Raw genomic sequence first — 22,628 nt, 5'->3', positions numbered from 1 at the left:
AGTCAAAAGGATTCATCATCTGAGGGTCATGAAGAAAAGCTAATCGCTAAATGAAATCTTCAGTCATTCCACGAACATTTCTAAACTCTATACACAGACATTTTTGGGGGAATTCATATTTAAAACTGCAAGTGTATTTTTTGGTGTTTCCATCAGCTTTTACTGATTGAGAATGTAAGAGTGTAAGAGCACCCGACCCTACAAACGCCCCAGTGGGAGCATTCAGTTTGTTTTACAACAGCATCACTTTCATTTGTTCAGATTATTGCAGATATACAGCTTCCAGCTTTCACCAAAATGAGATACATTCCTTCTAATGTGTAACAAAAATAACAGTCTGCAGATCATTGTCCTGTATTTCTGCCTTTATTCGTGGCAATTCAAAATACTGAGAATGTAGTCTCTGCTCTTTCTGAAATAAAAATAGCACTGACAAAAACAATTAACCATCCTCACTTACGCCATAAGAAAGTTCAACAAAATTTTATTGGTCCTGGGGAGTTTCCTCACAAAAAGGTAAATTCTACATCGATTCAAGCAGAAAATAGTACATACAATTTTTTTTGTCTGTATTTTCAGGAGGTATATGTTCGTGTCATCACTCACTTCAGATGCGTTATGTATTGAAATCACTTTCTAAGTCTAAAAGGGATTTTGAAAACATTTACAACTCACTGGGAAATATATCGTGACATCTGCAGTGTATGGATCACGATCAATGACACCACTGCTGGTGTCACCCGCACCAGGTGAATATTCGTCAAAGCTCAACTGATGGCTTCCTTGATTTTGCTTCCTGCTCATTTCGTGGGACACGGAAGTCCACGTATGGACACCACTTGGTATTGAGGCACACCAGCTTCTTCAAAGTAGATTTTTTGATGATGTTGAAACCTGTTTCTCCCCCGAAGGTGCTGGGCTTCCAGTACTCAGGGGAGCAGATGGGGTTTCCTAGCAGACCCTTCAGCGAGAAAGGAGCACCCATCTCCACCATGCTCTCACCGAATATATTGTTAGCGCGCACCTTCTCCAGGAGGAGTCCAAGGTAAAACTCAAGAGCATCAATGTCCCCGTAGAGCTCCTCCAAGCCTCTGGCCATTTCTGCGTCATCTGTTCAGAGGAGATACAGCGACTGTTAATCCACTGCACACTGTAGCCAGGCCACAGAGGTTACTCTCATGGAGCTCCGACTGATTCACCATTCTTACCTATTTTTCTCTGAACTCTCATGAAACGCTTGCTGCATGAGATGTAAACACACTGGATTTCCTTCTCTCACTAAGGCAGTATCTAGTTTGGAGGATGTAGCTTAGAAAAAGGATATATCCTGCCACCTTGTTTTAGCCTCAGGTGGCACAGCGGTGCTACGGTTTACAGTGTTTCTCTGCCTCCTCTCACAGTCCAAAGACATGCATGTCTGGTGACACTGAATTATCAGTGGGAATGAATACGAGTGTAAATGGTTGTTTGTCTCTATATGTCAGCCCTGCAGTACCCAATCCTATCCTAACTATCCGGGGTGTGCCCCAGGGCGTGCCTCCTCCAATGTAAGCAAGGATTGGTTTCAGAAGCCCAGTGACTCCATACAGTGTGTTTAATGAATTCATGTTTTTGTCAGTATCCAAAAAACATTGGTGGATAGTTGTGTTTTCTGTTCTGGCAGCAATTACAGAAATGAATGACACATGCTTACCAGTGAGCTCATAAAAAGAGCTGTATGGCTTCAGGTTAAACTTCTTCCGGTATTCATTGAAGGGCTGCACACGTGCTGCTCTGGACTCTTTGATGACCATTTCTGCTACTTTGAGGACAACTTCATGAAAGTTGTGACCTCCACCAATCTGAAAGACAGAAAAAAAAAAAAAAACCCACCTTATTCGAGGGAAATTGTCAGTAATCGCAGTGAGAGGTCAACAGGCCCCCCTCTTACAGCTCGACCCTTGCACACATTGTAGTATCTTTGTCGGTGTCAGAAACTATACGGACACAGCAGTGTGGAATTCGGTTGGATGTTTTGCAGCTAGCTTCAAAGTGATGTGTGTTCGTATGTTATTCCAATTGAACTGTAGCCGCATTGTGCTCTATTGTTGGCCTCTTGTATGCTAGTACAGGATGTAACTTCACTACCTGTCCTGCAGGCTGTCGTGAGAAAGCATCCACCAATTTCTCCACCCCATAGTGCATAAGGAGTGAGGTGTTGTGTAAAAACTGGGAGTATGGGATTTCATCTCCGTCGATGAGGAAGTTGTCAGGCATCAGGGGGTGCCAGTGGTAGAGCTGGCAAAACTCCAGAGCGATTCGATTGCTGTACTGGAAACGCACATTGAAGAGCAGGGAGGGATCAAACTTCAGCTTGAACTGGTAACCACTCAGCTGCTGAACATACTCTTCGATTATAATGTTGATGATTTCTCCTGCGGGGCAAAAAATACAGCAAGACCATTTTGTCACACACCATGCAAAGCTCAATGTGATGAACAATTTAAGACAAAAAAGAAGAGGTAAAAAAAAATAATAATAATGTGTGACTATTCCTATAAAATATTATGTCTTAAATGCAGATTTTTGGTTCTGACAAAGCAGAACGATATTTATTCCGACCAGAGAGAAAAAAAGATTTGCACATATTGATATGAACTTGACCTAAGCTGTATATGGATGCTGCTGAATCTCATCTCTCACCAATGATGATGAGCCTGGCGGTCTGGAAAAGCTGCTCATCGTCCCAGCTGGGATGTTCAGCCTTCAGGATGTCACACACTCTGTTATGCTCCCTCAACCAGATGGTGGCGTACATGGTGAGACCCGGCAGGATGCCGAAAAACTCCTGGCCCATCACTAAACGAAGCTGCGGAGGGAAACCTTCAGGGTACACCATATGCACAGGGGCCTCAGATACCGTAGGGGGGTACATCTCACCATTTACTAACTGTGGAAAAGCAAAAGTCACGTGTCAGAGGAATCTTCTACAGATTAGTAATGTTTCTTGGTACTTTGCATGGTTCTCAAAAAGAAGAAAAAAAAAATCTTGCATGCACTTTTTTGTGCTCCAATGTCAAGCACGGATAGATAATGAACTGAAATGAATTTACCACAGAGCCGATAGCTCTTAATCAAGACAACAACCTCAAGCAGCGAGGTTTTTAGATAAAATTTGCATTTTCAAAAAGTCCCCACTCAGAGGCCAAGCACAACCATGTAACCATCAACCAACCAAAAACAGTCGTTGATAAAGCCGAAGATTGTCTCTCACTTGTTTTTATCCCCACCTCTGCTATCTGATGCTAGAAAGTCATGATTCAGAAGATGAAGGAGAAAAACAGCTCCTGGGGTGACTGCTTGTGCAATAGTTCTTGTTTAATATCGTCCAGAACTATATCAAAAAATATTTCTTTGTACTTTCAAAGACTAGATTGGGTCATGTCTCTCTGGGTAGTTGTCACATATAAACATTTTACACGCACCATAAGCATACTGATTACTGCCTGAAGTGTCTAGCATTAAAAAAGATATCAGGAGAGTGTGAATATAGATTGACAAAATTAATAATTCCATTCAAGAAAATATTAATAATTTTAATCATTTTTCAAACCTCACTGACTGTACTGGATAGATGAAAAATTTAAAAAAGCCATCAGTCTTGTAAAACACACAGCCAAAAAAACACGAGCAGAAATAACTTTCCCCCAAAAAATCAAGCTGCTTCTTACTTGATATTTCAGCTTTCCATCTTCACGAAGCCGGAGTTGAAGCTGTCGCGTGAGGTTATCACCGTAAATATTACTTGCATCTACCTAAGTGAGCAAGAAAAAAATTAAATAAAATACAAGCACTTGGTAATAAATCCAAAACTCAAATTTATCCAGAGCCAACAGTCAAAGTGATAGTGACTGTGTTTAATTCTTGACAGTTTTTCTTGTTAGACGTTTAAAAACAATTTCATTCTTAACATTATTATATTCTTAACACGCCGTGTCGATATGTGTCTCACCCCATGTCCTAAAGCCTTGGTGAAGCCACCTTGGACTTCATGGTCTGTCTTGAAGAACTGGTGGGTGAAGTGCTGCGCCATGAAGGCAAACATCAGATTGGTCCCCTGGGGGTCTGGCCTAAATTTGGTTCTTTTAAGGAAACGCTCGGCCAACAGTTTGGGATCAGGAAGAGTAGATTTTCCTGCAGATGAAGAAAATAATCAAGCTCTAAAAACGCATGTATTGGATTATGACTTAAATGACTTAAATTCTCTAATGCTTTATTTGCCCCGGGGCAGGAGTGACCTGACCTTTATTTGGGGCAAACCTTTCTTTAGAAATTGGCATCAATTTCTAATTTTCAGATTCAAACTGCCAGCCTTTATAAGACCGGTTTTTATGTGGAAAACTTGAATGGATTACAGTTTAAAAACGGTGCTGCAATCAAAATGGACATTACACTGAATTTTGCATGTAAGTTGTTGTTGGCACCAGGTAGTTCATCCAATGTTGTGTTTTTTTTTTATCAGCTTTTTATGAGAACTTAGAGTAGCTGTGTCGGTCTCACCTTTCGTTCCCATGGGTAGAGGGCAGTCCTCAGGCACAGGAGGGAGGAGCCGGGTGTAGTAGGACAGGTTGTAGTAGGACTCCCAGCTGAGGTATCCATATTTGGTATTGTAGGTTGGAGGGCTTGGAATAAGGTCACTTCTGACTTTGGGACAGGATGACAATATGTGGTTTACTGCAGCTGTTGTTGTATGTTTTCGTTTTCTTTTTTTATGTGTGTGTGTGTGTGTGTGTGTTTGCTGATTTGGCTTTCATTGGAAGGAAAGGATATCTTGGATATCTTTAATTTGATAAGAAAACTGTCATCTGATCACGTAGGGGTTGGTCTTAAAATGCACTTGCTTTTAGTAGGAGGAAGTCACCAAATAGATTAACTTTTTTCTCTTTACATTCAGCGCTGAACCTTTTTTTACTCTAAAGGTTATACTAAATATAGGCCCAGCTAAATAGAGCCTGATCATTGTCATCAGTTGGCCAAACCGTCTTCATGTTCCTCCACTGCTGTGAATAATCACTTACACAATACGGATTAATCTGCAGCTCAAACCCTAACCCTAACCCTTTTTAGATAAGGAGTAAACTAGTAACGTTTACTAGTTGCGGTCTGATAGTTCTCATAAGACATAAAATAGGCTGGCGTGAGAAAATGTGTGTGTGACAAGTTATAAGTTCCTCTTATGCACTAAGATTCTCTTTTGCAGTTTTGGAAAATGATCAAAGGTTGATGTTAATATTGAGAAATAAATCCAGATGATTGAGGTATGATGATTATTTTATCATTAAAGTCAACAACAACTTGATACTAACATTACCCATCATGCCTTGGTATCTGGTATCCAAATAAAGGCTGGTCTGGCTGATATAACCAAACATAACATAAGACCCGAAGCAGATGATGGAAAATATTAGCTGCAAACAAGTCCTGCTGGTGTAATTTCTGTAGTCTACTGTCTGAGTGACTTGTTAGGGGATTTAATTCCGTCACCTACCTGTCAGCACTAATCTCATAAAGGTATCTTGCAGGAAAGAGTTGTTGACTAAGTGCCAGAACCAATGAAAGTGGGTGAGGATGTAATGAAGCAGCGTAGGACTTGGCTTCAGCATGAGACGAACTCTGGTCCAGAACTCCGCTGAATACAAAGATCAAAAATACAGACTGCGTCAATAAAGGACCCAAAGAGATGTGTAAGTTGCAATTAATAGTTTTGATATTGGGAACTTTCACAGTTTTAAAGTATTTTGTTGGTTTTTCACAAAACATTTGACAGCTGTTTTTTCTTTTCCTAACTTACGAACGGTGCAGTTTGTTCCATGGAAGCCAGTGCGAGTGCAGTCGCATTTGTAGTTGTCTGTGCCAAATCTTACACACACTCCTGAGTTCTGACAAGGGTAGTAACAACAGGGATTGACTGCAGACAAGAAAAAAAAAGAGAACTTGCTTCAAATTAACTCAATATTTAGCATGATATAATTCCTGCTAAACAGAGGTCTTTGAAACAAACAAACAAAAAAACAAAAAAAAAAAAAACAAGCTGAAAGTGCTCGGTTTATTTATGTTTAATTTTACCACTGAGTGTTTTATTTCTTCATCAAACACAAAGTTATTAACTCACATTACCACCACTGCCAAAAAAGTAACCAGATGGGGCCTAAACTGATGGTCATGTACCGGTCAGACTGGTTGTACTTGGTGTGAATATATGGATAAATGGAGGTCAAAGTACCTTTTGCTTACAGCTTTCTCACATTTATCAAACAACTGGTTGACTAAGCTTCACTGCTTCTGAGAAAGAATTTGCTGCTCCCCACCACCAATCCAAAACACCCCGCATATCCTTAACATCCTCTGCAGTTGTAGGACAGTTTCCTGTTCGCCCTTCACACTTGTAAAGGCTTACTGAGATAATGTACCACTATAGCTCTTTCTTCCTCTTTAGCTGTGAGTGAGACAACCGATAAGCGTGTTCACACTACTGGGGCAGCACGTTGATGTAACTTTTTAGGGTTAGGGTTAGGGGAAGGAGAAGGTGTCTGAGTGCATGTATGGTGTTTTAAATAGTGTTTGTCATGTTGGCGTCCTGGAGGCCTCTGGGAGGAAACAGGAAGCAGAACAACATCAGCCAAATTATAGTATATCGACTGTAATGTGACATCTAACTTCATCAGATAAATGCCAATTTGACATTTATCTGATGAACAACAAGAACAAGTATTTCAAAGTGGGAAGAGCAGTTAGTTTGGTAAGCATTAGTATGTTCAAGTAAGGAATAATACTGATTTTCATAGTGCTCATAACGTGTGCTCCTTCCAGATTCCAGCTAATTAATTTAGCCAAAGAAGCTGTCTTTCACCTTCCAGGTGATCAGGACTTCCCAAGTGTAGTATGAGTTAAGATCCAAATATTTTTGGGGGGTTATTGGAGGTTAGGCACACAGGTACATCACAGGTGTCCGGTTACTGCTCCATCACTAGGAGTTTAGCCACACCACAATTTTCAGTGGCCATGATGTAAAATGAACATTCACAATTTCTCCCAATTCGTAGGTTTTTTCATAAAAAAAAAAAAAAAGCAAAGCTAGTTTTCATGAAATATACAATAGTTCATCACACCTGCATCTAATTATCAGTCTTAACCATAAAGACTGAAATCATGCTGAGAGGCGATGGAGAAAAAAAAAAAGATGTGTTTACCAGCACTTGAGACAGTAGCACATGATGATCTATCCAGCAGCAACAGGTTTAGATACACCCCGACGAAGAAGACACTAAGCTCTGTTTTAAAATATAAATACAGGATGAATGCAGTGTAAGAAACCCTGATCATAGTTATACTTGTGTGTAGATTTTGCATAAAATGAATTTTTAACTCACCCCTCATGACTTCCACAATTTGATTCCTCAATGATGGCTAAATAGGCTAAACTGTTATTACTGTTTTATTCTTTTTCATGAAAGATACTTAAGAGTCATAATAACATTAAGTAAAGGTCTAACTGGCTTTAAAATACCAGCTGTCACAAGTGGGCGGTTTCACAGTTTCCTCCACTTCCTCCATTTATTCTTCAACAGACTTAAAAAAAAAAAAAAAAATCCACTGCAGTTGACACCAAATCGTTTTAATGGGACATTTTTAACCAGAGGTGTGGGTTGAATAGTTTTTATAATAATGGTTAAACCATTAGATAACCATTATCTCATGTGTCAGAGGAAAAAGGCTATATCATCAAACAATTGTCATAAATGTTTCTCATTTTTAATGTGGAAGTGAAATCGTTAGAATGATAGAATGTATAAAGAGAAATGGACTGCCTCAGGAAAACCTGACGGTGCTTTGTCTCCGCCTGCTGGCAAAGTAAAATAAAACTCACACCTCACTTAAAATACGAACTAATAATTTCAAATTTAGTATTATTTAGTGTTGTTGTCGAGATTTTATCAAAATAAAGGATGTAGATACTCGCAGTGTATAATAATCAGTAAAAAGTATAATAATCTAGGGCCGCTACTGTTGGAAATAGTCAAGGTCAAAGCCAAGGTCAACTTTAAAATTGTGGTACAGCCAGCAGCAAACACGAAGTTCGCCACAATAATCAACAAATAATAAGACAGATGCAAACAGAACCACGGCTGACTCAGTGAAAACGTTAACCGCAGCAGTGTATTTGTCCTGCCGCTGGGCGATCTGTAAGCTAAATGTTTAAAACGATGTTAAAGCAACCCAGATTTAAATTTCATATCAAATCAGCACAATATGAAGTGCATACGTAATAAACAACATCTTAAAGAAAAGGAGGGGGAGGCCCAGGCCCATCACATCAACCAGTGTGATATGATATGATATGATATGTATGAACTGGTTGGATCTAAATACATAAACTGTGGGCAGAACTCTCTCCAACTGTCTCTGGTTCCTATCCATTATATGTACAATAAACTAGCATTTAAGCTACCTCTCTTATTGGCCCCCTCACTGTCCCCCCCCCATCCCTCTCTGTTCATGCCGGGATGATGAGCGAGCTGAGGAACACCCTGCAGAGGTCAGCAGTCTATCACGTAAATAGCAGACGGGCAGAAACGCTGACACTCATCGGTGATCAATGCGATTTGGAACCAGAAGCAGAAAAAAGAAACCCGAAAGTTTTGTATTTGTGTTCAGCTGAAAAGAGGTTCCTTTCCAAACAAACCAAATCATGCAGCTTCGTTGCCAGGTCCTGATCTCTGACATCTTCCCACAGAGACATTATCAGAGCCAAACCTTTGTCAGATTTTTGCCTGTTGAAGTAACCCTGCTGAGTAATTTCCTGCATACTGTAGCAATTTTAGGACTTACTTGTCTGCAACATCCACATGGAGATAAGTTCAATCCTGAGTGAAACATGTTCAGAAAATTCCTCTCAACCTTGCAGACCTATCAGATTGTTGCGTTCGCTCTCCCTCTCCGTTTCTCAAATTTCGTATTATGTTGCCAAACATAAAGCCTTAAACTCAAGTCTTTTTGTACCGTTGGCCCTCCAGTTTCTGTTTGTTTTCCAATTACTTTTCTGATTAAATGCCACCAATTGGTTCATTTTGTCAACCAGAAACCACAACAGCAGTGATTTCTTTCCCATCACCTGCAAGCAGGGAACAGCATGTGTCGGGGTTCACGTGCCAAAACCATATGTCACCTTCACAACAGGTTGTATTGTCTGCCAAGTTTGATCCATATCTGTTTCGGGGTGTGTTTGTGAGGCTTTGTGAGGCTGTATGACAAAGAGACAATGGACCTGCTGTGTAATATAGTTGGCCAAAACTACTCATCATTTTCTGCTGAATTACTGTGTATTTGCAAAATGTTTTTTTTTTCCTTCAGAGTAATGAACCTGTTGTGATTTGGGATGCACAGCAGACAATATAAATGTAAATGTAATACCTTCGTGCCCCGCCTTTCCATCCCACCACTGCCTCCACTATGACTGTGATGTCGTGGCGGTGTATTTAATGTGCTAAAACAAAGCTAGCTGTGTCAGGACCATCAGTGTTGGGACTGTTGTTGATATCGTCATAATATCGCTATTCATTTCCAGATCTATAACTTCATGACACCAGACTATTCAAAGCAATCGCTTCTCTTGTTGCCTTTTTTTGTTTTCGCAGCAGTTAGAAAAAAAGAGCCAAAATATTTGAAATTTTGTAGGTTTTTCATCTTCGAAACAATAAATGCAGCACTGATTTTCACTCCTCCCTCCACTTAAATTGGTGTTTTCTTGGGAGTTGGAATTGGCATCAGAAAAAACACGTCCAAGACATTTTCACTCTTAATTCATTCTAAAACATGTCCAGAACTATCAGTCCTCACTAGTGGTTGGGGATTTTTTTTTTTTTTTTTGCATTTTGCTGATGTTTATTCTCGATGTTTCACCACTTTGGGCATGCATACATCACTCCTCAATGGAAATCTATACCAAAAGACCAGCCAGGGCGGCTTCAAACAGTAAATTGTATTTGAATTACACTCTGTTTACAAGGCATGATTGATATGAAAGAGAATGAGATACATCAGGAACTAATTATCAAATCATCATTTCCCGCCTTACAAGTGCCTGAAAAGGACTCCTATCTGCACAGGGGCCTGCAGACATGCTGTTGGTTGTCATGGTGCAGTTGGCGCTGGCTGCAGACCAAGGCTCAATGCTTCCTATAGTATTCCTGGTAATTGAGATCAGATGCTCCTCTGAGTGAAACCTGGACTGGGGAGTAACCTGGAAGCATTTATTTTATGGAGAAGATGTTTAGTTAAGCCGTGCTCCCGCTCTATACGAGCCTCAATCCGGCTCTTGTGATGAATATGATTGGTGAAAGCACTGAAGGCTGGTTCCTGACTTCTTCCTTCCCCTGGATCAGGTTACAGATTAGGGAACTTCCTGTCCAGTTGTGGGACAAGCCAATCCAAATGACGGAGAGGCGATAGGCGTATAGGGGAGGCCAACATGTGTTAGCTCAGATGGGGTTTCTGACAAAGCTACGCAGCGGTGGGTCCTTAAACACACCACCAGGTTTCATTTGTTAAGCCCGTTATGAGCAGCTGACTGTGGCGGCACACAGACTTCCTCTGGTGTCAGCTGGTGGTCCACTTACTTACACTCAGTTGGCAATTTATTAGTTACGCTGAGTGAAGACTAACGCAGTTTAATATAAGACTCCAGCAATAAATCCTATTTTCACCATGAAAATAATAATGCCGTTTTTTTGGAGGCAGGCCTATTGTCAGCAACAGGGGCAAGCTATAAATAGGGTTAATAAAAGAGGATAGACTGAATGGGTTTTCTATTGCAGTGACATGAGCTGAGTGTGAGCTGTGTTGGAGAATCAATCCATGTCGGCGCACCATGGAAAGTGTCAGTCTCTTATCCCAGCAGGCGTGTAACTGCTCACTAATGTTGTTAATTACTGATATTTCATTGAATTTAGATCGTAACAAAATTCATTGTCTCATGCCAAAGTCAAACGATGATCTACAGTTGAGTTTTTCTAGCAACATTTTGGCCGCAATGACGGCGTGGTTTTTGAACATTTTACTGATTTGCTGATATGTAAACACATTTGGGAGCTGCCAAAAATTGCAAAGCTGCACTGAAATATGCAATTACAATTTCATTTTTTTATAATTATTTAAGCATTTTATTTTCACTGAAAAAAATATTAACGTGATCTTGGTTGGGTCTTTTAACAGACGAAATTATGATTTGGATATTGCACCTGTGCCCTAAAATCAAATCACGTCTTTGTTTTGTTGATGGAAAATGTAATCTGATGTAAATGATATATTAGCAAAATAGTTTTCTCATTATATTATGACTAAATTCTCCTACAACTGTGTGCAAGCCACATATTTTGATATTGGCTGACTTTAATTCACTCAATTACTGTAGATTATCAATTACAGGGGCCACATATTCTTCTGTGAACATAGTTAAGGAGTTCCTCTCATTTACCCTCCATGCTGGAAATGATCTGAGATCCCTGGGAGGATCCAAATTTGAACCCATTCGTCAGCTGTCAGGGAGCTGGCACAGTCCACCACAGAAAAACACAGCGTCCCCTTACCATAATGTCGTCACTCTGCACGCAGACCATGTTTTAGTGTTACGGCCCACCTCGTTTGTAAATGGGTTCACGGCACACACAAACATGGGTGGCATTCATAATTTACTATCCATCAATGTGTGATACACTGATCAGGAGCTAAATCAATATGACTAAATTCTTAATGTGCCACGAGTGTCTCCGTCCAAAGTGCCTCAACCTGCTTCATCGAACGCTCGCACACTTTATGTTCTTATCAAAACAAACAGTGAGGGAGTTGCAGACCCCTTTGTTTCCTGTCCCACCTTCCACACTTCCCCCAGCTGACCAGCCGCCGGCCACCTTTCCTTGACACCGTTCGGCTCTCCCGCTCTGCACCCAGGGCTGCTGGGATCAGCAGAGGTGCAGGATATTGCATTCGGCATCAAACTAAACACACTATATGTCCTGCACAAGTAATCTCCGCGCTGATTCTATTTGATGTGACAGTTCAAAACACTTGAACTCAAGGCTGGCCTGTCAGGGGCAGCATTGCTGGAGGAGGCTGGGTGGGCCGGGGTGCTGCTGACCTAAAGGGTATCCCGTGATTAGGAGCCCCATTCACCTCTGATTGCTCCGGGTCAATGCAGGTGAGTGCAAGTGTTCGGAAGGAAGTAATTTTCCTTCTGGAGCTGGTTACCTGATTGGGTAAGTAGCTGATCTCTGACACTGACCCGAGTCCTCGAACATATCAAGAGCTCAGGCAAAAAGCTGGACCCTGATCAGAGACACGACCGGGGCAGAATTAAATTACGCAGAGCTATAACAACGTGTTCTGCTCATGAAAACCTTGTATGGATCATTGTCACATTTTTGTTTCTGCAGCATGAGAGAGTGCAGTGAAATTATTGAGCCATCAGGGAACAGATTGATTTGTATGATAATTAACTTTTTACTTTTTAGCCAGTCATGCACAGACACTATTCAACAACACCGAGTCCTCTAATGCTCCAGATCACTAAAATGGAAAATTCATAAAACCTTGTGGTACTTAAGTATAAAGCCAATAAAAACAAACATAATACAAACTTGACTTTACCATAATGTTGGGAGCATTTTGGAAAATAACAGCGAATAATAAATTGAACTTCAAAGTGTTTATTTAACCAGCTATATGCAGTTTCATAGCAAACCTAATTAATTATATGGTTCTAAACTAAAATTAAAGGTTTAGCCTCCCGAAGGATTTTAATGTTTTGTTTTCTTTGTTTCTTTTTTGATTTTAGAGTTTTGTTTTATTTTATGTATTCAACGCCAACCCTCTGTAATAAAGATTTACTCAAAGGTTCATGAACGTAAAAGTTTTAAAGAACCAACTCGACAAAAGTTGGTGCACCCTTCATATTTGTTATTATGTTAATTTATAATAAAATTTTTTTATCTCCACCTTTATTTTTGATTGCAGATTCAAACCTCCTGATGAAAGCAGCCTGTACTCTTGTTTTGTGAGATAATTCTCTTTCAGTCGCTCTTTGTTGGAGGGGCTTTTGTTGCTCCGCCTTCTACTTTAAAATATTCCAAAAGTATTTCAGCTTTTGACTTTTTTCATATTTTGTCATTTTGAACAAACCATTTTTTCATGAACTACTTATGAACTTCACAGTGTCATCCTCTGCAGCCATTCAGGCCTGTCTCCACTCACCCACAGCTCCGTGTTTTGTGGCTGACACTGTTAAGTGATGTCTTGTCCTGCCTGGATTCATGTCAAACGTGCTGCACTCCATATGATGCCAGCAATTTTAGTTTTTGGATTCATTTGACTGAAGGATGTGCTGCTAATTTTCATCAGGTGTCGTTCACGTCCTTTTTTTTTTCTTCTTAAATGAGAACAATCGAAGATGAGTTCATGCAATGCCAGTCAAAAGCATAGAGATTTACTTGTCTGTTTTTTTATTGGAAACTTGCGTAAATAGTGAAATGTAAGTGGTCTCATTTTTGGAGCCTGGTCCTGGTTCTTCTGGTTCTGTGTTTTCACTAATGTTCAGTGGCACCAGTGATCCTGTAGCTTTTCTCACCTTATGAAGTCTCGTGATCTGATGTTGTGTACACAGAATATTATATAAGTTTGTCAGTGTAGTCGGATTTCAGTGGAAATCGTGTGTTGCATTGTGGCTTTACTTTGGGGTCTGGATTTTCAGTTTCAGTTTTGAGCCATCTCACATTTCTGCTTCTTTTTCTTCATTTCTGATATTGCACAGGGGCGTTTGTAGTTTTGCTGTGTACCCTTTGTTTTGTCATGACCAACATAGAGGACAACAACAAAAGTGTGTCTGGGAAGTGACCCGTCCTATCAAATGGTATAACTTCAACAGTTCAGTGTTTCACCTTCATTTACTTTTTCTTATAATGACAGATGAATGTATTAAAATCTGTCTGTTTTTGAGAGTGTTTCCTTTTTACTTAATTACAAAAACAAGATTAACATCAATTTTCCTGAACTCCCTTCTTGTTTCATCAGAATAATATTATTTATTTCAAATTTACTCCGTAGACTTTATGGAAATCATGTGAATATTCACAAGATCTGAAGCTGATTCTGTGGCTACGGAACGATTTCATTGTGGATTAATCAGATGCAAATTTTTCCAATTATAACAAAAAATCCGTCAGTAAAATGTGAGGGGGGAAAAAGCTTGTTATGTTTTTATTTCCTTGGAAATGTAATCAAATAGCTTGGTTTAGTCCAAACCCCAAAGATATTTGGTTTACCGTCAATTGTGATGGAGAAAAGCATCCCATTTTCACATCAGGCAAACAGAAACCAGCAAATGTTTGCCATCTTCGTTTGAAAAATAACCGAAACAGTGAATCAATAAACAAAATTGCAGATGATTTTTCTTTATTTGTGGGAAGGTGTTGAGCATCTAGTGGTTTAATCAGCTCATCATTGTGACTTTTATGTGAAGAAAAAAGTAAAAAAAAAAAAAAAAAAAAAACAACATGAAACTTTCACAAGGCTCATTCACGTTTCAATTTTTCAAATTTGGGAACAGCTTTTATCAGTTAGGCTTTAAAGTGTTGATGGATTTCAGATGACCATCCGTGAACAGAAAAGAAAGAGAAATAAGACTCGACTTGTGTTTGGTTCATTCTTGCATTCACTTTTATAAACAAGGTATTTTTTTTCCTTTTGTTTGAAAAAGACTAATTTAGTATTAGCAGTTTATTGTAGTATTCCCTAAACACCAGAGTCAAAGCCTGACTTTTCAGCATGCGGGGTAAATATTTGGTTTTTCATCCAATAAATAAATCCACGTGAAAATATAAACTAAATAAAAGGTTCAGAGAAGCTGCTGTACGTCTGCGGTAATGAGTGACAAAGATGTTTTGTGGAACCACTTTAAATATTGAGTTGGCATTTTGCATGTTTTCCTCATATTAAGAAATGAGCGTTTTGACACTCCTTTCAGTAGTTTCTGCAGAAACACATATATGTGTAGGTTTGGAAACTTCTATAGTTGTCTCTTCTGATGTGGTTAAACACAATGCATTTGAGGATACACTTAATTTTACAGCACTCAGTGGCCAGTTTAGGTTTGTACTTTCACCCAGCAGAGGAAAAACATCAGCTCTCTTCCTCCCTCCTCTAGTGGAATTGATCAGCTGCTTCCTGGCTGTAAATAAAGAGGCATACTGTAATCCACTTGATAAATATCAAGCAGAATACGGCAATCAGCTGAAAGCAATTTGCATGTCTGTGCTCAAGCCAGCGGCTTGTGATTTTCTCTCCTGTCATCTATCATAGACCACATGCTTGGGCCAAAATACACAATACCCCCAAATTGCTGTCATATGGAGTGCAAGCCCTGAAAAAAAAAGCCCTTCATTTTTCTTTGTCTGTACTTCAAATAAACTTGTATTTGTTAAATAACTAGAGAGGGGTTTTTTTTTTCTCTCCAATGCAAGTTTTCAGAGAGAGGGATGGTGTAATGTGCCATTTCCTTTGTTTGTTGAAAGCTTGGCTGCAGGACCGCAATCTAGATGGGTTTGATCTCCGAGTAGATGCAGCCTGTTGAATGTTGGACAATGCAGGATAGTGAGGCTTCAAACATCAAACTACTTCTCCAACAAGCTCCCATAGGCAAACATCCACTGACTGGTTCCTGACTCTGTTTTTCTTGTATTAGTCATGTGCTTGTTTACATCCTCAGAAGTGACTCCCTCTGTAAAGTCTCACATTTTAATGCAGACATCATGAAGCATTTAAATAAATATTGATTTTGTTTGACGCAGCCCTGTCTAATGAGCTTCATCAGCAGCATATGTTCCCAACCCAATGTCATTTAACACTATTGATATAAAAAAACAATAGTAAAAAAAAAAAAAAAAAAATCGTAAAGTGGAATTAGCCATGTTTGTGGTGCTGTTTAAGTTTGTATGTTGACACTACTAACACTTAACTAGACATTTCTACCATTTAGCCATTAAAGGCATTTCATCAGTTAATCCTTCCCTTTCAGCTAAAATGCCGTAAACCTTTTGGCTATATCAACTGTTCATTACTGTTAGCTGTTTAAATGTATTCTTTATTATTTATTCTGATGCAGTGATCACATTTTCTCTTTATTTTTGGTTAGCTCATCTGGTCATTCCGAGTAACTGTTTAAAAAGTAGATTTTATTAAGATAATGTAATCAATTACTTTTAGCTGTAAATGTTACCTGTGTAGTCTAATTATACCATTTAGCTGGTCATTACCTTTTTCTGAATAGTTGAAGCTTTTCTTATTAATTACATTAACTAAATTTGACAGACTTGTTTGTTTTAGCCATGAATATGAATTAATTTATGTTAGCAAGGTAACTATTTCTATTAACTCTCAGCTAGGCTCTACAGTTAATCCCCATAGTTAGATGATATGTGTTTATGCACATGTAAAGCAAGTATTTAAACTTTATTTTATCTATATTTGAAACGTGATCCTTTTACTATTACCATTTTTTAACTATTTTAACTTCACCCAAGATTTTTTGTAATCCTATTTTTGTATTTGCTTTCCACTCTAATGTAAATATATATTGTATGAAATAACTAGTTAGGATTTGTCTCCCAAGGGGAACCATTGTTGGGGATGCAGGTTTACAAAGCAGGCAAATCACCAGTGAATGTTTTTAGGCCTCGTTCTGACATTGGCTCCACTCCGTTTTTATCTCAAACATCTAACGCTGTGCACACGGACTACAGTGGCAGAATTTCTACAGAAACAAGATAAGGCTTTGGTGTTACACGAAGGACTCACTCCACCCTTCTCCAAACATTTTCTTTCAGCCAACATACAAGGCAGAGCATCCGTCATCACTGAAATGTGGTTCTTTGTTACATGCCACCACTGAAACACAGATGTATAAATCTTTCAAATTACAGTTTGTGTCCACCTCATCCAAATCAACACAGAGATCCAAGAACTGGCAAAAAAAAAAACAAAAAAAAAAAAAAAACATGAGCTGTAGGGACCGAGTTTCTGCAAAGAATAGACATTGTTCATCCCTGCTGATCTGGAACACTGAAGTGAAGCTATTTGTACATGGTCTTACATTAAATAACTTAACAAAAATGGAATTAAAAGATCAAACAACACAACAAATAAATATATGTGTTGTGTGACTATATGCACTGGCATATGAATGCAACAGTGAGTGCAAAAAGATGACAAGTGAACCCACTCAGAACAACTTTCACATCTTTCTTGTGGTTCAAACCATATTTTATTTTATTTTTCTTAAGCTCATTAATGTGGTAGTTTATATGACAAATATTTATTCATTCATTCACCTGCTATCGCTTATCCGCTTCCAGGTCACGGGGGGTGCTGGAGCCAATCCCAGCTCACATTGGGCAAGGTCACCAGTCCATCACAGGGCCGACACACAGAGACAGACAGAGATGAACGATTTAGAGTCACCAATTAACCCAAACATGATGACTCATGCAGGCACAGAGAGAACATGCAAACTGGGAACCGAACCTGCGACCTTCTTGATTTGGGGCAACAGCTCTAACCACTATTCCACCATGCTTCGGTGAAAAATATGTCTTCTGTTGTTGTTGATGCTTTTTTGCATTTGTGTTTACTACACTAAATGAATGAAATCATTTAGTGCAACGACGTAAATGCGAGGCAAACTGATTAATCACGTCGTGTGCTCACAGGGCCACTACATGTTAAAGCCTCTGTTAGCTTTGTTCCAAATGAAGTAACCGACTAAAGTGAAATTTGAGATGAGAAAATCCATCGGGTTTTACTTTTCACATTCAACACTCTGCATCTAACCTGCATCGTCACAACAGTGTGAATGTGTTTCATTGGATTTCATGGACACTGACCTGGCAAAATAAGCAAACAACCACACTATTGCCCGCCAGCTCTGTTTGTGAAATCCTAATTGAGGCAAATAAATATGTGATATAAACTTTGTGAGTCGCACCCACTTTAAACCAGTAAAAAGACCACAGAAAAAAACCCTGCACAAACAAGTTTCTTCCTCTGAAATAACCAAAACAGGTCTAAATTTTGGCTAAAAATACCCATCCTGAGGAGGATAGTGGCTGGCAAAAAAAAAAAAGGTTTCCAGGATCTTTAATCATGCAAAAATAGGCCCGATGTTTCCAGACGAGACGATAATTACGGTTTGATTTCAAGAGACAGATGAAAAATTAACATTTGTAACCACAGTGGCTCTTGCCTCATATATTCTTCAAACAAAATGAAGCAGCAGAGATGTGGAGGTGGAGGAAATTGATGGAGCTGGCTCCTACTTTCATTAGAAGAGCCATAAAAGCAAAAAAGTTTAATACAACAAGCCCCTTCATTCCCCTTTGGAATGAGATTACCTGTTTGTTTGTTTGTTTGTTTGGTTGCTTATTGAAACTTTGGTCAGGTCTAAGCCTGTTGAAGCTAATTCAGTGGCATCAAGCAGCTCCGAAAAATTCCTCATATTGCATATATATTACAATATATCAACAACAAGAGTTTTAGGTTTATGGGTATGGCTATGGCTCATAACCTTGGTGAGTGGAAGTCATTGTGTTATGCAAGTATTGTTATTCAATTGTGTCAAAAGGGCACCACCTTAATGCTGGTTGTTTTCCGACGTTCAGCACTGTAAATAAGACACTGACCTAATGTGAACCTCTTTGCACCTACGCAACATTCGTCATACATTGTTAACATACCAGTCATCAAACTGTCCACTGGGACTCTTTGGATGAGTTTAAAAGCTTAAGCATGTGCTACAGTTGGTTTTTAATTGTGGCAGCGTGCTGGTGGCCTATTGTTTGTGTGGATCGCAGACAGCTGTGTGTAGAGGAAGGGTGGGGCTGCAGGATGAGGCAGTTGCACACACTTGTGCTGCAACCACGCCGTGGCTTTCGCACATCCACAGAGCTGTGCAGGATGCAACAGGTGACCCGTCCTCACATATTGCACATTGTTAAGGGGCTCCGGTGGATTTCACGTAGCCAAGTGTACACAGAGGAAATTCTGTAAAGCTGACGTGGAGACAGGGGCAGGTTTTTAAAGAAGGCAGGAAACATACGGGGGCCCATTCAACAAATGAGCAAAATCGTGTCATGAATATCAGATTCAGGTTTAAAGGCAGTTCCTGGCATGAATAAATGCATCTTTTTGTTTAGTGTGATAAATTAATTACAAAAATTCAACAAACAGAAATACAACAAATCTCCTTATTATCATAAAGAAACTCTAATACCAACAATCTAACTCTCACCCAGGCTGTTTTGGGGGTGGGTACATATTTAACGGTCTGCTGCGTAATGAACATGTCTTTCAGACAAACTGGTGCTGTTTTATTTTTTCTGTGAGCAATTGATACAAATGGCATCTATTTTAGTTATTCAATGAATAAACTTTAAGTCTTGACCTTAAAAACATTTTTCATTCCAATCAAAATCCACTTTCTCACGTGTTCTGGAGCTTTCGATCGTATCGCGCAGTCTTCATCAGATTGCTCAGCCATTATCATTAATGGAAATAACAAATGTTGAAAAATGGACAGATTGAACATACAGTTTGGTGACAAATGTGTAAAGGTCTTCTGATGATGTTTGAAAAGAGTTCAAGCAAATGAGTTAAGTTTAGTAGAGCTTGTTCTGTTTTTTTGTTTTGTTTTTTTTTTTTTGGAGAATTCAGGTGTAGGAATGAGTGTTTTATTCATACATCAGAGATTTTATCTTCGATGATCAGCTCATGAAATGTGTGGGGCGATAACCTTCCAGGAAGATTAGATTTTATATCCACCTTAGAATATATGTCAAACTAGCATACAAGTGAAGCAACAGCACTCTGGTCTCAAACTGTGGTCCAAGTGATCAAAAACCTTCACTTCACTAATGAGTCATGATAATGGAGGGAAATAACCCTCTTCCCTCCTTTAAGTCCTGTTGCATCTTGACCAGCCCACTTCCAGTTGACCCTGCTCCATCTGGTAATTACAGTTAATGCACAGAGCAGCCAAAGTGCATTACACTGACAATACAGAGAGGCAGAGACAACTTAATTCAGCTGCTACAAATGCTTTTTATGTGATCAATAAGTAATAAAGTGCCATTGATTTCTTGGAAACCTTCATTTCAGTCATTTCTTTCCTTTTCTACAGGTGTAGGGAGTTTGGTGATTGGTGTGAAAGAAATCTAAAGCTCCAGCTTCACTCTGAGATCGTCTTACAATAACTGGACTAAAGATAATTCAGATTGTTGTGGCATCCTGACTTGTACTCACTTGTCGAACATCCAACTCAAATTCACATTTAACACACAGTTTATGTAGTAAAACACTGTCACACAGAAGATTTGTGCCTGCAATCTTAAAAAAAAATCTATTCAATTTCTGCATCAATTTAAAACATTATGGTCCTTAAATAATCCTACAATGACATGGAATATGTGGAAGAGCTGCATCTTCAATCATTTTCCCACTTCACATGTTTACAGTTAGATTACATCATTAAAGAAGGATTTGCAGTGAAATTATCAAGTCATTGCATCCAAAAACTCATCATTTGTTTCATCCTTCAGTCACTGAAACCCAGCAAAAAAAAAAAAAAAAAAAAGATTCTGTGTTTTATTATTGTTTGAATATTCAATAATTGGGATTTAATTTCATTTGTTTTTGGTGAGCTCAATGTAAAACAAAAACGAAGCATAAAGACGCACTGAGGCATAAAGCAAATAGTAAAAACATAAAATGACCACAGAACAGCAATGAAACTTTTGTTCATCAAACTAAGCTCTGCCTTTCATAGGCAGACAGCGGTAAGTAAGAAAACTAAGTTGAGTTTATGAAAGTTTGAAGGCAAAAAAAAATAAAATAAAAAAATTAGACAAATTAGGTTTTTATGTTGATGTCAAAGGGATATAGATTCAGGTCGCAATTCTGACTATATTCTCAGGCTTTGTAGAACAGTACATTGATGACAACTATCATTTTTTATCACCGTGTGAAATCATTAAAGGGTTTAAAGTGTAACACTGTTGTTGTCATGCTGTTTTAGAGGGACTACAGAGAGAGACAACTCCTGCAGTGTCCATCCAGTTCTTCACTCTGTGATTTTGAGCCATTGACATCAGAAAAGCTGCTGACAATCAATCACACTGTAATGTTGTCTTTAATCTTCTGCCAATACGGCCCAAAGTGACCTGTTCCTGTTACATTTAATATCCGGAGAATAAAACCCACAGGCTCAAAAAGCATTTGAGTTGTTTGAAGATGTGGGAATTTTTTGTTTTTTTTTTTGTTGGCTGGAATTTCTCAGACTAAAACTGTGAACAGGGGACACAAACATGGCAACAAATCATCAGTCAAGAATAATAAATCTCAAAAAAAAAAAAAGGACAGGCTTGAGGAACTAACCAAGAGCCTTGGTGATTGTTTGTTGGACCTCTGTCCTCATATCTCTCGCCCTTCATCTCCTGACATCTTCCTTCTTTAAACGCTAACATAAAGCGGCCAACATGTACTTTACAAGCCGAAATGAACACACTGAAACAAGCAGTTCGTGCCACAAATTTACATCCACTTTTTTGTTTGTTTTAGGAGCCAAACAGCACTAACTGATTCACCAGCCGAATGGTGAGCCTTTCATACAAACTGATTGGTCGATGTCACTGTCAATCAACAAACAGCTTGATTGGAGCTGGACCTTAAAAACAAGTGGGATTTTTTTTTTTTTTTTTTTGGTTTTGCATAGAGCATTGTTTTTAGTTGTGTACCATTCTCCATAATGGGGTGAATAATCTTAATTGCCTAGATTTAATGTTGCTATTAGGCTCATATACAAAATAAAAGAGACGTCACAGGTGACACTGTCATTTTCTGGAATATCACATTTAACATCTTTTCATTTTCTTCTCATTTCTATGTGTCTACTTATATCCTGCATAAGCCATCGTAAACTTTGATTGCAAGTATTCACATGTAATAATCACATGAATTTTTCTCTTAAAAAAAAAAAAAAACACTCTGGAACACAACTATATGAAAAACCAAATAGCCCAAGAAACTAAGAAGAAAGGTTAAGTACTGGAAGAAGGAAAAACATAGCAGATAAAAAATATATATATATAAAATCAAAACAAAAATAAGTTCCAAAGTACTTGTGTTCATGTGAGGGTTGTTTTCAATAAATCTGCTGCCTTGAGCCATTTGAATTCAAACTGATTTATACTCTACACAATTACAAACTCTTAGGAAACTTAAGGAAAAGTGTAAGAGTTTACTTAAATTTAAATTCTATTTTTCCATCGTAAACTGCTTCCATCACTCTCCACACAGCAGAGAAGTCATTTCAATAACAAACTGACTGGCCTCTGATCTGCTGCCATGCCTCCAGAAAAAAAAAAAAAAGAAAAAGAAAAAGATATTTCAAATTTCATTTGTTTGGTTGTTTTCAGCCAAAGTTTATGATGTTTTGGGGTCTTTTTTAATGAATCCTAATGAGCACAAACCCGGACCAGAGCTGGTCCACTGAG

General features: G+C 38.8%; 1 protein-coding gene across 4 annotated transcripts; it reads right to left on the bottom strand.

Annotated features, from left to right (window-relative positions):
- Positions 1–350: 350 nt before the first annotated feature.
- On the bottom strand, positions 351–7,520 carry LOC115048571 (prostaglandin G/H synthase 1-like). 4 transcript variants are annotated; one of them, XM_029510139.1, is made up of 11 exons: positions 7,410–7,520; positions 7,230–7,310; positions 5,831–5,947; positions 5,524–5,668; positions 4,540–4,679; positions 3,992–4,173; positions 3,711–3,794; positions 2,683–2,929; positions 2,128–2,414; positions 1,694–1,841; positions 351–1,110 (listed from the first exon to the last, which is right to left on the bottom strand). In XM_029510139.1, the coding sequence occupies exons 1-11, from the start codon at positions 7,414–7,416 to the stop codon at positions 761–763; spliced, it is 1,788 nt and encodes a 595-aa protein (XP_029365999.1). In that variant the 5' UTR covers positions 7,417–7,520; the 3' UTR covers positions 351–760. The 4 variants fall into 4 exon arrangements, with proteins under 4 accessions (XP_029365999.1, XP_029365998.1, XP_029366001.1 ...); XM_029510138.1 differs by having other exon boundaries at positions 4,540–4,683; positions 5,528–5,668; XM_029510141.1 differs by having other exon boundaries at positions 5,528–5,668.
- Positions 7,521–22,628: the final 15,108 nt, after the last annotated feature.

This window comes from Echeneis naucrates, chromosome 9 (assembly GCF_900963305.1).
Source record: "Echeneis naucrates chromosome 9, fEcheNa1.1, whole genome shotgun sequence".
Taxonomy (NCBI): domain Eukaryota; kingdom Metazoa; phylum Chordata; class Actinopteri; order Carangiformes; family Echeneidae; genus Echeneis; species Echeneis naucrates.
Note: the sequence above shows the minus strand (reverse complement) of the source record. Positions and strands in the feature narration are given on the sequence as shown.